At 28.1% G+C, this 16,012-nt stretch overlaps 1 protein-coding gene across 5 annotated transcripts in view; it reads right to left on the reverse strand.

Annotated features, from left to right (window-relative positions):
- Nucleotides 1-258: 258 nt before the first annotated feature.
- The window catches only part of LOC136978679 (kin of IRRE-like protein 3), a 50,673-nt gene continuing 34,919 nt past the window's right edge, over nucleotides 259-16,012 (reverse strand). Inside the window, exons 5-15 of one of the 5 annotated variants that reach the window (XM_067274428.1) lie at nucleotides 7,242-7,445; nucleotides 6,671-6,967; nucleotides 5,916-6,206; nucleotides 5,211-5,498; nucleotides 3,128-3,427; nucleotides 2,803-2,928; nucleotides 2,703-2,730; nucleotides 2,421-2,512; nucleotides 2,197-2,339; nucleotides 1,503-1,697; nucleotides 259-1,419 (exon numbers count right to left, since the gene is read on the reverse strand). In XM_067274428.1, the coding sequence (XP_067130529.1) occupies nucleotides 1,369-1,419; nucleotides 1,503-1,697; nucleotides 2,197-2,339; nucleotides 2,421-2,512; nucleotides 2,703-2,730; nucleotides 2,803-2,928; nucleotides 3,128-3,427; nucleotides 5,211-5,498; nucleotides 5,916-6,206; nucleotides 6,671-6,967; nucleotides 7,242-7,445 (2,015 nt within the window). In that variant the 3' untranslated portion in view covers nucleotides 259-1,368. Of the gene's footprint in view, nucleotides 1,420-1,502; nucleotides 1,698-2,196; nucleotides 2,340-2,420; nucleotides 2,596-2,702; nucleotides 2,929-3,127; nucleotides 3,428-5,210; nucleotides 5,499-5,915; nucleotides 6,207-6,670; nucleotides 6,968-7,241; nucleotides 7,446-16,012 lie in introns of those variants that run through there. The other 4 variants (XM_067274427.1, XR_010881269.1, XR_010881268.1 and 1 more) reach the window with 4 other exon arrangements.

Genomic DNA, 16,012 nt, shown 5'->3' on the forward strand with positions numbered 1-16,012 from the left:
AACAGTGTGATATGTATTTCACTTCCAAGCATGCAAATTTTTTATATCCTTTTTTATAAAATCGTTGAGAAAATTCAACGTTAAAAAAGGCAATTAACAAGAAAAATTCATTAATAAAGAAATTTTATCTTCGTGTTAGAAAAAAAATATTCAAGATTATCTGTAAAGAAATTTACTTGAATTTTTTTTCTGTATTTATAAATCGATAGGTAAACGGCACACGGAAAGAAACTGAAGAGAAGAAGACGAATCAATAGCAAATTTTATAATCATAAAAACTCAACAAATCCTGCGTATTTAATAATTCCATTTCTATATACGTACACAATATTCTTTCAAGTCACAATACATCTTTCATTAACCATCATTAAGTAGTAAATTTGCTAAGAATAAAAGCTGTAATTTTTATTAGCTTAAAAAGAAATTAAGTTTGTATTTTCACTTTTTACACATGTGTGAAAACATGATTAAATATATATATGTATGTATATATACAGTATATATATTGTATTTTTATGTATAGAAGTCATAACAATGAATTTTCGTGTGCACAATCGATTCTACCCAGTTGTGTGTTGTTATATGTAAAAGTGTAAAAGTATCGTGTTAGTTCTATCAATATTAATTTTCAATATTATACATGTTTTTTTTTCATCTAAACAATGTTTTCTCAAAATGTGCGAGATTTAAACGGCCTTAAATGAAAGTAACCTTCGGATCCTTACCTGTATTTTTTGGTATTTTTTTCTTTTAATAAACGAATCCCTACGAGTTCAGTGATGAAAATCAAACTGGATTTTATCCACATCAACAAATTCTATAACATTCCTATATATTAGTCATATTTGACCATTTAAGTATCGATTGAAAAAGCTACTAAATCACAAAGAGTTGAAATAATTATTTTTGTGCAAGAAGCAAATTTATATGGAAATAATTTTGGTTGAATTTAATTTATGTATGTTTTGTTGAAAACTATCTACAAGATGTTCTAACAGGAATAAATTTACTTTTTTCCCTCTATATTGCTCCAGTGGAATTGAGAATTTTAAAATATTTTTTACGTGTTTAGTGAAAATAACTGAAATATTTGGTTTGGCACGTTATACGAATCGAGTTTGAAAAATTAAAACATCCCATCAGACGAATGATCGACTAATTTAAAATATACTAAATTACAATATTTAAATCTCAGACGTTCAATCCTATGTACAATGTTAATATATCCAAGCAAGAACCTGTAATCGCACACATTCTGTTATGGAGTCAGTGGATGATTATAGTTTACGATCCACTCGCAAATGATGATTAACACACGATTACACTAGTCTTTGGATAAGTCTGTTCATTGTCGTCGTTGTTTGCTTCTCAAACCGGTGTTGACAAAGTTCGCCTCTCGTTGGAAGGCAGATAATTTATCTGAAAAGAAGCCATATGAAGTTAAGCTAAAGAAAGAGGACATTTATAACTGCAAATGTCAAAGTGAGATTTTCAGGTCTTACTTCGGAACTCCGAAATACGCGTGTCATCAAGGGAGTCCCCAAATGTTCGTCATAAGCTTCCATTCTGTCTCTTCCCCTAGGTGATGGTCGCCTCTGACTTTCCCATTCTGTATAATATACAGGAGCTTCTCGATGCCGTAAAGCTGACGCCGAAATCTCCTGAGGTGGTCCGAGATCTGAATATTTTATATTTTCCTTAAACAAAAGAACAACGTTATTCGTTAAAGCAAAAAACCATCAAATTTCCAAATTAATTTTAAAGATTAACTTTCATTAGCTTTACATTTGATAACACGTAATGTTTATTTTGTATTGTTTCATTTTATCCCTCAAACATTTGTCAAATAAGCACGTTAAAGATCACTTTACACGCAATTTGTATTCAACTTATTTGTACATAACAAACAACTGTACCTCTTTAAGTGATTTGCATGATTATTTAGCGTGTCAAGAAACTTTCCTGCTGATTTAGAAACATTATAACAGTTGCATGCGACAGAGCAGCTCTCTCCTGAGAATCGGGTGCACATGACTCGCACAATCTCTGGTAAATCTTTATTGGAAGTTTTAGAATCGTGTCACATAACCATTTACAAGTTTGTTGTTACATAACAAGTTTGTTCGATGACAAACATATTTTTATTATTTAATTACTAAAGTAATTTTTATTGCTTGACACGTTTATGAGACTAACCTTGATCGAAGTTTGACAAGGAGCTGTACTTGGTCCTCCGCTGTCATATAAAAGATGCGAGCCTGGTATGTGGTTGTCATAGATTTTGTCTGTGGCTTTACTTCTTCTAAATGAGTACCATTCTCTTTCTTCGGACGGATAGTCTGAAATTATCGCAAAGGAATTTAAGTGATAATTTATTAATTAAATAAATATATTTGTAAAATATTAAATAAAATACTCACCGAAATAGTTTGATTTTGGAGGAATTAGATCAGGATCTTTCGCATCATTGTCTGGATAGTCTTCCGGATTCTTTTTCAACAGAGTTTCTGCCCTAGCTCCAAAAGAAAGTCACTTCTAAGCCCCTTAATATTGACGATACAAGCTGTGTAACGTTTGTCTGTATGCATATGGGATCTTTGATTGCATTAAACGATTAATTATAATTCATTAATTTATTATTATTTAACTATAAGTGTTCATATTTTTGTATTATTTGGTAACATTAAAAAAGGCTAACTTACTTTTCCATCGAAGTTTCATCGGGATGCCCTAAATAATTAATTAAGTTTACAATTCTGATGCACATTACATTTAAAATATCGTAAAATTTCAAACAAAAACCTTTATCTTCATCGGTGCCACGCATTCTAATTATAACCATGGCAATACCGGGAACCATTACTAAAGCTGCCACCACACAGATTAAAACTCCCAATAAAGGATTTACTACCGTCGTATTCAGGTTTCCTGAATGGAAGATCGAGGCAGACGAAAATTTTCTTAATTCATTTATTATATGCTTGTAACATCAACAAAAATTTGAAAAATTCTTTATAATATCAATCCGATTTTAATTAAACAAAATTTAACTAGAACAATGTAACTAAAACAATTACAAAATTTTACTAATAAGGAATAATTATGCATGAAAATGCTTGAAACTAACCTGAATTATTCTGAGAAGCAACCAGAGTTTTGGTTCTTAACGTAACCGAGTCACTTTTCCCTTTAGCATTGGCGGCATAAATCACTAAAATGAAAGCCGTGGCAGATGGAAGGTTGGAGATATGAAACATTGGTACTTCTAGATTAGTGACATTGCCCTCTAGTCTCCCGGCTGCAGAATTGTGCACTTCAATATAAAAGTATTGTCTCAGTCCTCCGCTGTGACCTGCGTCACATTCCACCAGTAGAGATTCACTAGTGACATTAGCAACAGAGCAGTTTCGGACAGGTTCTGGAGGACCTATAGAACAATGCAAACAAACATTTTTCTTTTTATGACAGTATAGACAATGTTATATCTTTCTTGCCGTGTAAATTAAAAATATTAAGAGATTTCATTTTCTTTGCTTAAAATGACTAAGGACAGGATTCGAGATTTAATTAGTGTTTATGCCGAAATAAAACTAATTTATTATTTTTAATATATGAAGGGACAATTAAATAAAATTAACATTACAAAAAAAACGAAGAAAATATTCATAATAAACTATTAGAAAAAATACATTTATCAATATATTAAAAATTAATTATCTTCATAAATCTAGAATCATTCGTTCTAAAAACTGTTGAGTTTGACAGGATCATTACCAGTGTTTATAAACAATAAATAAAGAAAAAGTTACACTGTTATTTTACCACCGAATGATCATTGAATAGATTTTTTTATGGCAGGATTTAATGGAAGATACGGGTATTTTCTCTCTAAAACTTTGATATTTCTGTACTAAAAGTAATAAAATAACGAAACTAAACATTCGAAATTTCTAACAATTTCGAATTAACAATTTTCTGTCTGAATCGACTTTAATAAATAATGATGATTTAAAAATTAAAATATAATTTAAGATTTTTTCAAAACAATGTTTGAACATTTATTATCTGACATTCTTTGCAGAATATAATTCAACCGTGAAATTTATACGACGGAACTGAAAGAGGTAGAAATAATCATTTCAATGTCAGCACTTCATAAAGGTGACATTGAAAATGAATAAAGCATCAGTTCGTGCGGTAATTAATCTTAATGACAACTATAGAAGAGTGTTTCTCGGTAGATTATATGGAACGACATCATAAATTATAGTTTTTCTCGATAGTAGCTTATATATTTTCCGAGCTATAAGCAATTTTTCGATAAAATGAAAAGAAATGCTATTGTTCTTAAAGTAAATTCATTCTTAATTAACATGAAAAGCTATTTTTAATAAATATCTGAAGACAATTCAAAACATAATAGCTTCAAGATATTGAGTTTATTAATAAATATATTAATTAAATTTTATAATGTAACTTTCATTTTTATTATATGAAAATTTTAAAACGTCTAGAAACAATAAAAGCTTATTTTAAAATAACAGATATATAAATAAATAATAATATAAAATATAAACAAATAAATAATATAAATTTTTATTAATAAACTAATAAACTTACTGAAATCACATTAATAATGTATACATTTATATCATTTTATATAGAAAAATAGATATATCTCAGAGATAATACGAAGTTTCATAATAATTGCGCTTTACTCTGTAAAGTAGTAAAGATATTTATCTTATCGAATTATAAAAGTTATCAATTGTATGAGCACGTTCAGTATTCGTTTAAACGGACTTTTTTAATCTTATATGATCAAGCTTAAAAGAAAAGGTATGTACTGACGTGCTTAATTAACTAATGTGTGATATATCAGTATGAGACTATTCTTTGTCTTAGCCATACCCTCTTTATCTTGTCATGAAATTTAACTTGTCACACAATACTTTATTATAAAGTAAATTTTCGAATTAACCAAACTTTCTACTTACTGTAATTGTTTGATCAAAATAAATTTAAAAACCACGTTTTATTTGATTATTTTTTAATTCTATAAATTCGTATTTCCTTTTCTTTTCTTTTGGATTCCACTGCTAAACACATCACTGTTACATACACTTCGCAATTTAATGATTTTTTAATTAATTTTTAATCTAAAATCAATTGGCCTCTATAATAATCAGAAAATGTATATATCTACATACCTACAGGTATTATCGTAAAAATGCAAGGTTCTGTTTGTTTTCCAATGCTATTTTTAGCGTAACAATATAATGTCCCGTAGTCATTCATGCTTCTCGGTGTATGAGTTGCTAAGCTTTTTAATCCGTCGTTACTGAACGTTCGAATGTTATGTTTATCAAAAGAATTGTTGAAAACCCAATGGAATGATACTTCTGGAGGCTCTGCTTGAACTTCGCATTCTACACGAGCTGTTTCGTCTTTGGCTACACCATATACAATTTTCTGACCCGGTGCACAAACCGGAGTATCTGAAATAGTAAATAAACTAAAGTGAACGCCAAAGATTTTATAAAAAAAAAAAGAAAAAAGAGAGAAAAACATCATAAGAATTGATCGCTCTTTTGTTGAAATTTTTTGATGTTTCAGACACGCCTTTATTATAGAAAAAATTTTGATTATTTATCAAAAATTTTGTTTACTATTTATATAAAAAATACGTAATGTATTTTATAACGGAAACCATATTGTTGAATATATAAGAAATAAAAAAATAATAATTCAAAATAAAGAAATAAGAAACTAAATAAACACTCGAAAAATCTTTAAGTTTACTTCATTATAACTTCAAGTAAAATTTTCCAATAATGACTCTTTAAGAAAAATTATGGTATCATTATTGGAGCATCGAGAGAAAAAGAATTAAGTAAATTAAACAAATTACTTACGATCAATAAGAAGGCTAACATCCGAACTTTCCCCCATTCCTTCAGAATTGACGGCATAACAACGGAACCTGCCTTTATTTGCTCTTCTGACTTTCTGCATCACCAGTGATTGATTGTTAATGATGACCCCGGCTGGTGGATTATGAAACAGTGGTCGACCTTCAAATTGCCATCCAATTTTAGTAAATGGTGGATTTGAATTGATATTGCAATGAAAATATACGTCGCTTCCTTCTCGAACAGAATGCTGGATGTCGCTTCCACTTCGATCTAAAGTGACTCGCGGTACATCTGGAAAAAAGATGTTTGAGCAATAGTTTAATGTCTTGCTAATATATTATGCAGATACTTTTATCTCGGTTTATCGAGGAAAAAAACGAAAATTACTCGAAACAAATTGATAGAATGTTACAAAGGAAATAAAAAATATCAATCACTAAATCTGGAAAGTCATTAAAGTCAACAGATGAAAGCTAATAGAATAACAATGTCATTTATTGCCTCAATACTTGCATATTTACGAAGGTATAACAGGACCATGTACTATTAAAATTGTTTTGGAAAAGCTGCTTAAATTATTTTTTTTTCTATTCTAGTTGTATAAATTTTATATACGTAAATGTAAAATAAGCTAATCTGTATTATTAATAGCATTCTCATAGATAAATAAAAGTAGTCTAGTAGTTTTGTTAATACTATAAAGCAATTATAATTTATTTCATAAATTTACCTATAAGAGATGTTAAGTTACCTACAAGAGATGTTAAGAATCCAGCCGTCTTCTAAGGCACTGTCTGGTAATAAAGGATTATCAGATCGACAGGATAAATATCTGCCATTATCTTCTCCAGATGGCCAAAATTTAAGAATGCTGGTAGTAATGTTGCCATCGGCGGAAATCTTTTCTGTCACGTTTTTCAATTCTTCGTTGTCTTTATGCCAAGTGATGCGAGCGGGAGGCCTTCCACCACTTGATACACATTCTATCTCCACTTTGACATTCGCTGAGAGAGGTGCCTGTGTTGTTGTGATATGAACATCCAACGGCTTCACTGGCATAAAGAAAGAACATTTTATACTACTGGTTAAATGCAATTAATTTCAAGTTTTTCAGTCCTGTTTTTTCTATTTTCCAAGCAAGACAGACGTGAAAAGTAGGACACGAATCAAAATTTTTAACTTTATTTCAATGAGTAAAACCATAAAAGAGGCTATTGAAGTTTAGAATTATATGTAAAAATATTTGAATAACATTGGTTTGTGCCAACAGCTTTAAAAGACTAGTACATAAAGCAATTCAAAGAAATTCAATGACTATAAACTCACAGTTAAGGTCGACGGTAACGGATGTTGATACGGGAGCAGTAACATTGTTATTGGTAGCTTGACATGTAAGAATTGTCATCAAATCATTCCGTTGGAAATTTGGAATCGTCACTTCATTTCTAACAATTCCGTCTTCCATGACGTAGTAGCTGTCATCTAGAATAGTCGAACCTCGCCACCACAGAACAGCAGGGGATGGTTTTCCTATAAAAATCATATAAAATTGAATCTCTCTTCCCATTCACTAGATAAAAATGTTACTAAAAATAAGAGTACAAATCGAATTAAGTTGGCTTCTTCAATAATTCCTGGTATCGGAAGAAAGAAAATTACCAAATGCAAATTATAACTGGGAAGAGAAATTACTGAATAAATTTGAAATTAAATAGAAATTGTGACCAAAAATTCTTAAATTTTGCAAATTATTCTGGCATTAAGATAATTTAATTCTTGTTTTATTTTATATAACGATAAAGTTTTAATTGAATTTAATTAAGAAAATTACTCTTTAGTGACAAGAATATTAAATCCCTGTTAAAACTTCACATTTGTATGGTCATCGTCCATTAACTCATGATAAACTAGTGATTATTCTACTAAATCATCTTTTTTATATTCTACACAAAACTTGGAAGCATTCTTTAAAGTAATCCTACGCAATCAATATTTTTAATTTGATCTCGTTTATAGCAATTTTTTCTCTTATTTTTGTTTTTACTTGTTTTGAAGAATTTCCATGAGACGAATTATATGAAAATCAGGTTGTTTCTAATTTGATACTGGAAATCATCAGCGAATCTTTCATATCTGATTAGCTAAATTTATTTTTTATTTTCTCTTTATTAAGTATAGTTATGTTTAAGCTGTAGGCTATTCTAAATTTAAGCTTGTACTGTCGTCACTTGGTAATTACAATAGCATAATTGTGTAGTAAAAGACAAAGGACTAAGGTCGTGGGATTAAATTCCTATTAAGACCTGCTTCTTTATACTGTCCAAAAGACTGATCAATTTTCTTAAAAATACTGTGCACTTTTAGAAAATAAGAGAAAATTAATGTAAGGTATGGAATCGCCAAGACGCGCGATTCCCACCTGTTTGTTATAACGAACTTTCATAACGGAAAAGTCGTTAGGATCGGCCGGTAGAAACGACCGTTAGGAACTTCCGTGGGAAGAACCGTTAAGTTTCAAATCGTCGAACGACGGACGATTGGCCGGCGGGAAGTGACCGTTGGCGGCCGTTGCGGGAACATTCAAATTTGATTGGAGCAGGGTTCGAACGCCGTCGACTATTTAAGCTCGGATCGAAGTTCGTATCGGATCGGCTGGCATAGTATCGGGTGTGATCGGATCGGATCGGATCAAGGGAGATCGTCGTTATCGAGGTGCTAACTAACTCTCTCGTTGGACGTTACGTGGTTGTGTACGAACTTGTCCCTGACTCTGAGGTTTTGTTAATTACAAGTCTGTTTGTGCGTAAGGAGTTCTTTCGACGAATTTGTACGGGAATAGTCGGTTGTCGTTGGATTATTGTTTGTGCATAATTAATTGTAACTCTAATTTGGATTATTTTGTACATTTACTGTAAATATAAAATTTGTGTTTTTCGTCAAACCGACTGAGTGGGTTATTTTGAACATTACTATTAAGTTGCTAATTTCTTTCAGACAGGTAAAATATACAAAGTAACTGTTTATAAACCAAAAAAATCTGTTTTTGAATGTTGGGCTTAACTAATTGTTACTGTTTTGTAAATAGGATTACAAGAACGATTTTTCATTTCAATAAATTAAATTATAATTCTTTTGCAGGAAAACGAAACAAATCTCAACAACATTTAATATAAAAAATTGAAGAATTTGTCAGTTATTTTAACAATATATAGACAGAAATATTCATTTTTTCAATTATAAATGAATTAAAAATATTTAACACTATTTTTCTTTCGTTAAAATCCTTATATTACCATAATTTCATAAAAATATGCTATTTTGTTATTGAAAATGTCTTCAACGCAACTTGCATTATTTCTCAATTGTTACATTTTTTCTGTTGAAAACGTTTAGAAAATAAAGTAATTTTACCGTTGTAATTATATATCAAAATTTATAAATAATTTTACAGCTACAACTAGATGCCATCAGTTTTTGATGTCGTAAATTAGGTAGAGGGTCCCCAATCTTGTGCCTAGCGGTCGCAGGTCTTAGGGTCAGCTTACCACTCTTGGTTAACCCGGGATCAAATCCGGGATAATTTTCAAACGAATTTTTTTCCAAATATGTCAAGCCCACCCCATTGAGGGCTTGGCCGAACCCACGATGGGTATAGAGAAAGTCCTCTTAGCACCCTCAGAGCCGAAAAAGTTAAAAAAAATGAAAGAAAGGAAAAGTAGCTATGAATTGAGAGCAATCTTCATAATTCTATTTAATTTGTGCCGCATTTTTTAATAGAATTATAAATATAATTTATAACATTATATCTAACTGTAATAATAAGAAAAAATTATCATTGTAGTTAGTATAATTTTACTTATCAATTTATTTAAAGAAATGTTCAAAAATTTGTTTAGCAATTAATACTATATTTCTAAAATTATAAAGAATGTACAGTACAAGTAATAAATTCTCTGGAATATTGAAAAATTTTACATAAATCTATAATTAGAAGTAAAGAATGGAATTTTTATTTTTTATTTTTAAGACATATTTGGTAATGCGATTTCATTTAGAAATTATATTTAAAATTATGCTAAAGAAAGACCTGGAAAAAATAGTATTATCAAATGAGATAAAGTAGATCTTATTAGTCAAAAGATATAAGCTGAAAAAATGCAATGATCAAATGAGATAAAGGAAATTTTATTAATAGTGGATCGAATGACAGAAATTGAGTTTGAAGAAGAAGAATAAAAGCTATTTTATTCCTATGTATTATCATAAGCAGATAATAAAAATAATTTAATATATTCGTTCTAAAAAATACGAAAGGTCATATTAAAATATTAAAGCACTTTAATTAAAAACATTTTTTGTTTATATATATATATATATTTCTACCATTCAACACAATTATTGTAGTAATAACTTTTATAAAACAGGCATGAATAACAAAACTAAATAATTAATTTTTAATAATTTTAAATTTTGGCAAAATTCGGTTATTTAAATGTTAAATTTAGTATTGAGGAGTTCGTATACAACATTTAAAACTGAATTATTTAACGACCAAATATATCAGAAAATTTCTTCAAACCAAACTAAATTATTAATTAACAAAAACACAAGAAAATTAGAAATATAACAGAAAATTTAACATAAAATTAACAAATATATAAGAAAATTTGTTCGAACTAGACTAAATATATAGCCTATATAATTTTAATAGATTTTATTTAGGCTTATACAGAGCCCAATTTTGATAAATTTCGATACTAATTATTATTAATTTATTGTCGTGTATAAAAATGTTGATATTCTAGTTTTTAAATAAAATGAATTAAATTATTTCGATGCCCAGAAATAATTAAAATAATTCCCTTATTATTTTGTATAAGTTTATTTTTTCATTATTTTTTTTTATTCTTTTGAATATAGAGTAATAGAAATAAGTGATAAATATTAAAATATTATTGGTTAAATATTCACCAGACAATATAAAATTTTTATGTTGTTATTATTTAATAATATTTTAAGAAAATTGATTGATAAGAAAATTTTTTATTCTCGCATCGAATGATTGATGCCATTGATGAGCAGAAAGAAAAATTATTGAGTATTTAAACAAAAATGGATAAAGATAGCGTTAGACGGTTAACCTGTTGACAAAAATGTGAGCCGAAGATACCAGCCAGTTAAGAAACTGAAAGCATAGATAGACTAGAAGATAGATAGCCGAAGAAGTTGGAATAAAAGATAGATGACACAATGAAAGAAAATGACTCACCTAAGTTGAAAGAATAGATAAAAAGAAAGGAAGAATTCAAAGTAAATTCGAAGGATATATAACGCGTTGAAACCGAGATCGAAAGAAAGACAAGTTGCATTCAGTTTATCGAGAAGGGCATTCTTCTGTTAGCAATTTTCGCTTAGTTATTCAACGAAAGAACTTCACTTTAAATCTTCTTCTCGAGATCTTATTCGAAACAATTTGGCTTATCAATATACATACAGATAAGACAGAGATCTAAATTTTTGATGAAAACGAGACATAATAACGATTACTACTGTTAAAGATATAAAAGTAAAGTTTGTTTATAAATTTCAAATTGTTAAAGAAAATATTGTGAGAAGAACTTCAGTAATACCTCATGAAACTGTTCTCATTGTCATAATTATTCTCACAGCAGGATTTCAGAATTTTGATGATTTGATTATGATAATGATTTCGTGATAACGATTTTCTGAATGATTCAGAAATTACTGAAAAGTTTCTTTTCAACGATTTTCAAATAATTCAGAAAATCATTAAAGTAAGACAATGTAATAGAAAATTACTAAATTATTCAATGCAGCAAAAACATGTTATTTATTCGACATGTTTATATATATTGTTTTCGGTATTATTTCTGTTGACAATCTAATGCATTTAAAATATATTTTAGTCTTTCGAATTTTAAATATTATTAACAAACACTAAAAAGTAATAAAAGGCAAACATTAAAATTAAATCCGTATTAAAAATTTGATTATTTTCGACCAATTTAAATCAACAGTTTTATTTTACAGAAACTTCCAAATCCAGGAGAAGACGTTATATTTGTTGAAGACATCGCTACAAATTATTCATGAACCGTGTAGCGCCTTCATTAATTATACGCATGCTTATTTATATAATAATACATTAAACTTAAATTATGACAAACTGTTGAGCGAATGAAATCAGGGGATGTCCAGGCTTCACGTAAACCTATATTTTCTGCTAAATCCTAGAGAATAATTCTGAAAAATTTGGTCCGAAAAGGTCAAAGGGTTTAGAAATGAATAGGGAACATAAAGCTGCTTTACAAACATTCTACTACACACATGCATATATCTAACATAAATTAAAAATAACTATAGAGCTTTTATTAAAGCTTCTTTAATTATTTTAGTTTTTGTTCACTTAATGTGCCATAAAAGACAACTTAAATGATTTTACAATACAGTACATGATAACAAGAATAAAAAAAACGTTAAAAAAGAATGAACGAGGATAATCCTTAATATAATCTTATTTTGTAAAATGAAAATCTTCTTTTAAATACAGTAATGGACGTTTTATCTGGAATCTATTCTAAGTTTCTAGTCGTTACGCATAATACATAGGCCTATTGAGTTTTGAATGCAAATTTAGTATTAATATTTGCATTTTTATATATTTCTGTTATCATTATTACATATCACTTACAGACAGAAGTAATAAATTTGATTTTAATCTGTATATAATTCTCGTTATTCTAGTAAAATAACTTATTATTATCTCGGAACGTATGCATAGTATCATAGTAATACTGTATGCTTAATGTCATTCCATTTGACAATTCTTACATCACGTTATATCTCGTGCATTTGTACATAAATGTCATTTATAAATTGCATGTATATAAAACATTATGAAATTTCTGTAATTGAGATATCGAATAATTTTAAATATAGTGTATATAATTACTCCATATATAGGCTAAAACGTAGATAATGATGCGCTATTGTTAACTAATCTTAGAATCAATATACAGCTTTGTAACTACAGCAGTACATATGCATACAGGTATATGTTAATTATATATTAATACATCATCTACAAGTTTTGTATGAATACAACAAAATATGGGATTGTGCCCAAACTTATAATTTTTATTGTAATGAAACGAAAAATATAATAATTTTCTTACCTGTATTATTTAATTTGAATTTAACTGACATTATTGGATGTTTTTTAAAAAATGTTCTTATTTTTAAAGAAAAAAATTACCTCGAATCTATTAATTTAGCAAATAAATAATTATGCTTTTGTATCTTAAAATAATTTAATTTTTAGCATGTAAAAAACTAATTATATAAAAGCTAATCCTGTAATAATTATGTAATAATAATTTGTTTTCATAAATCTTTACTAGAATTTAATGGAATTAACTAACAAAAATCATTAAAATCTGGTCGTCAAAGCTCACTCAACCTAAGTATAAGTCTAACATTAAATTCTTTTTAGATTTAATATTATATGAATACTACGAATGATATATGCGTTGATAGTTATGCATATTTCACAAATATCTCAATTTAATAAGCATATTATACTGATTATAATCTAAAATTGAGCTTATGACGTTAATATCCGAAGCCATTAGATAGGTAGTCAAACCACGAATCGAATCAGCGTTAATCCACACGAAAGTCATCGAGTGATGCCTTTTCTCGCAAAAACACTTGGAAGAGTCATTAGCTGGCCAGTGGCCAAGTACATTGTCTTAGACGCTTCACTAAAGAGATCGAAACCAGTTCACAATTTTAGTTCTAAGTACCCTCTTAATGAAAAGAACACAAATTAAAGAAGCCACAGGTTAAACAAAGACTTGAAATTTGTCGGTTTATGATAACTATTCTTATACACAAATCTGATATCTCTGTTTATATTGTTGAACAATTTTTATTAACAATCTCTAATCTCACGACGCTGCTCTGTTAAGGTAACCTTAACGAGGCATTAAATGTGAAATTAATAAATTTTAAATCATTTAAAAATACAATCTTATATATTGTTAAAATTCATATTACTCTTATGTGAAAAAAATAGTAACAAGCTACTTATAAAAATAATTTTTATAGCTTATGTTTGGCATAAATTTTAGAATAATTTCATAATTAAATGATCAAACTCTTCATATCAAGTATAAATTTATAGATTTAATTGAGAAAAAATATCTACACATCTGTAGATGGCAAAATATATTGTACAGTACAACGTTTTTGATTTCATTATGTAAGAGATGTAAAGATTTAGTCTATTAAGATATATTTATAATGATTTTACGTTTTCCGTGACCTGCATTTTATGAAAATTCAAACTGGTTAAAGAATTTGACTTTTACTTTACAAAAAGAATATTCTTTTTAATGCCTTCAAAATCCATTGTGACAAAATAAGTCCAGTTTCTCTGTCAATAACTTACTTTATAACGATTGTATGGAATCAATGGGAGTTGGTCAATAGATTGTGAATGAATGACTCTTCGTATTGGCTGCGAGAACATTTCTTGGTTTTTCAAAATCTGTTTACTTTATTTTTGAAGAGACATTCATGTTTTCCGAATATTACGGAGTTTAACAGTAGTTGAACGAGTTGCGATTTTTATGTAAAATTTCGAATGAATCTTCTGATGTTATAATGTCACGAATTTGTATTCAAAAAACGAAAATGGAAATAGTATAAATGACTATTATTCGCATTTCTTCAAAAAGCAAAATGTATTCACTTAGGATCTACATCTATATTAGGGATATAGGACTAAACATGCTAAAATATATTTTCTACGATTTCAAACCATCAATTTTAACTTATTTTGTGAAAATTGCCTTTAATAATATACTATATCTTTTCATATCAATTATTATTATTAATAAATCACGAACAAAATAATAATAACACTTTAATAGTTATCCATATAATAATAATAACAATAATAATAATGTGGGCCTTCGAAAGGTTGATAAGGGACCCAAGTAGATGAGGTTCCCTTTAGCGGGGCTCTCTTTTCCTTTTTTGAACAAATAAAATATATAGAATGTTTCTTTATTAATAAATAGTAGTCTTAGAAGTTTTATTTCTATTTTTTCTTAGTAAAAATAACATTAATTTGTAAGAATAGAAACTACTACGGGAATCTAAATTTTCATCCGGCCCGGGGAAAAATCTCTTGCACTCTTATCACGAAGACTTTGATAATAATAATAATAATAAATAAACATCATAATCTGAAATTTGAAAAAAAAATAAAACAATATTAACTGAAAACAAAAAAAATATAGAATTTAGCTACGGTTCTCAGGAATTTATTATTTTATATTTAAAGAACAAAAATAATATTATATTAGAAATAGACTAAAACCATAAATTTGAAATCTGTATGTAATATTTTTTCCATATTACATTTGATAAAATTATAGCACTATCGTTATAATTGAAACTGGAAAATTATAACCTATATATTACTAAAATGCTTATCAAAAGAATAAATTCAAGCTTAATAAAATAGAACTAAATAAAAACGAAAATTTGGTTCTTGATCTTCTGAAGTAAAGTAATTGCAGAATATTTATAATTCATTATTATTTAATAAAAAATTAAACCTACTTTTATAAAACAATCCTAAATTATATTAGAGTAGGATATATATTATGGTTTAAAAGTTTTAAAATATTTTACAGTTTTATTTCCAACGTAATAAACTCATTCTGCAACGTCATTTTCCTTTCAATTTCTTTGACTGATTAGCCATTTGTCTGCCTATCTTTACTTCCATTTTCCCTTAACAATTCATCAATCCTACTTATCGAACGTATTAATCAACTCATTATTCCAGAACGATAAATTTTACTTGTGACTTTAGTTGCAACATCATTCGAAAATAAATTCATTAGTACCTTTCAAAACGATTTAATTTATTGTAATGTTAAAGAAAATATTACATAAAAAATACTTTAATCTCTGAAAAACAAAAGATTAGAATTCAGAGGAGCGCCCAAAAACAATTTCCCAAACCAACAATTTTTAAAGCTTAAAGAAGTGTCGAGAAA

The sequence above is a fragment of the Centruroides vittatus genome, unplaced genomic scaffold (assembly GCF_030686945.1).
Source record: "Centruroides vittatus isolate TY-2023 unplaced genomic scaffold, ASM3068694v2 contig_549, whole genome shotgun sequence".
Lineage (NCBI taxonomy): Eukaryota > Metazoa > Arthropoda > Arachnida > Scorpiones > Buthidae > Centruroides > Centruroides vittatus.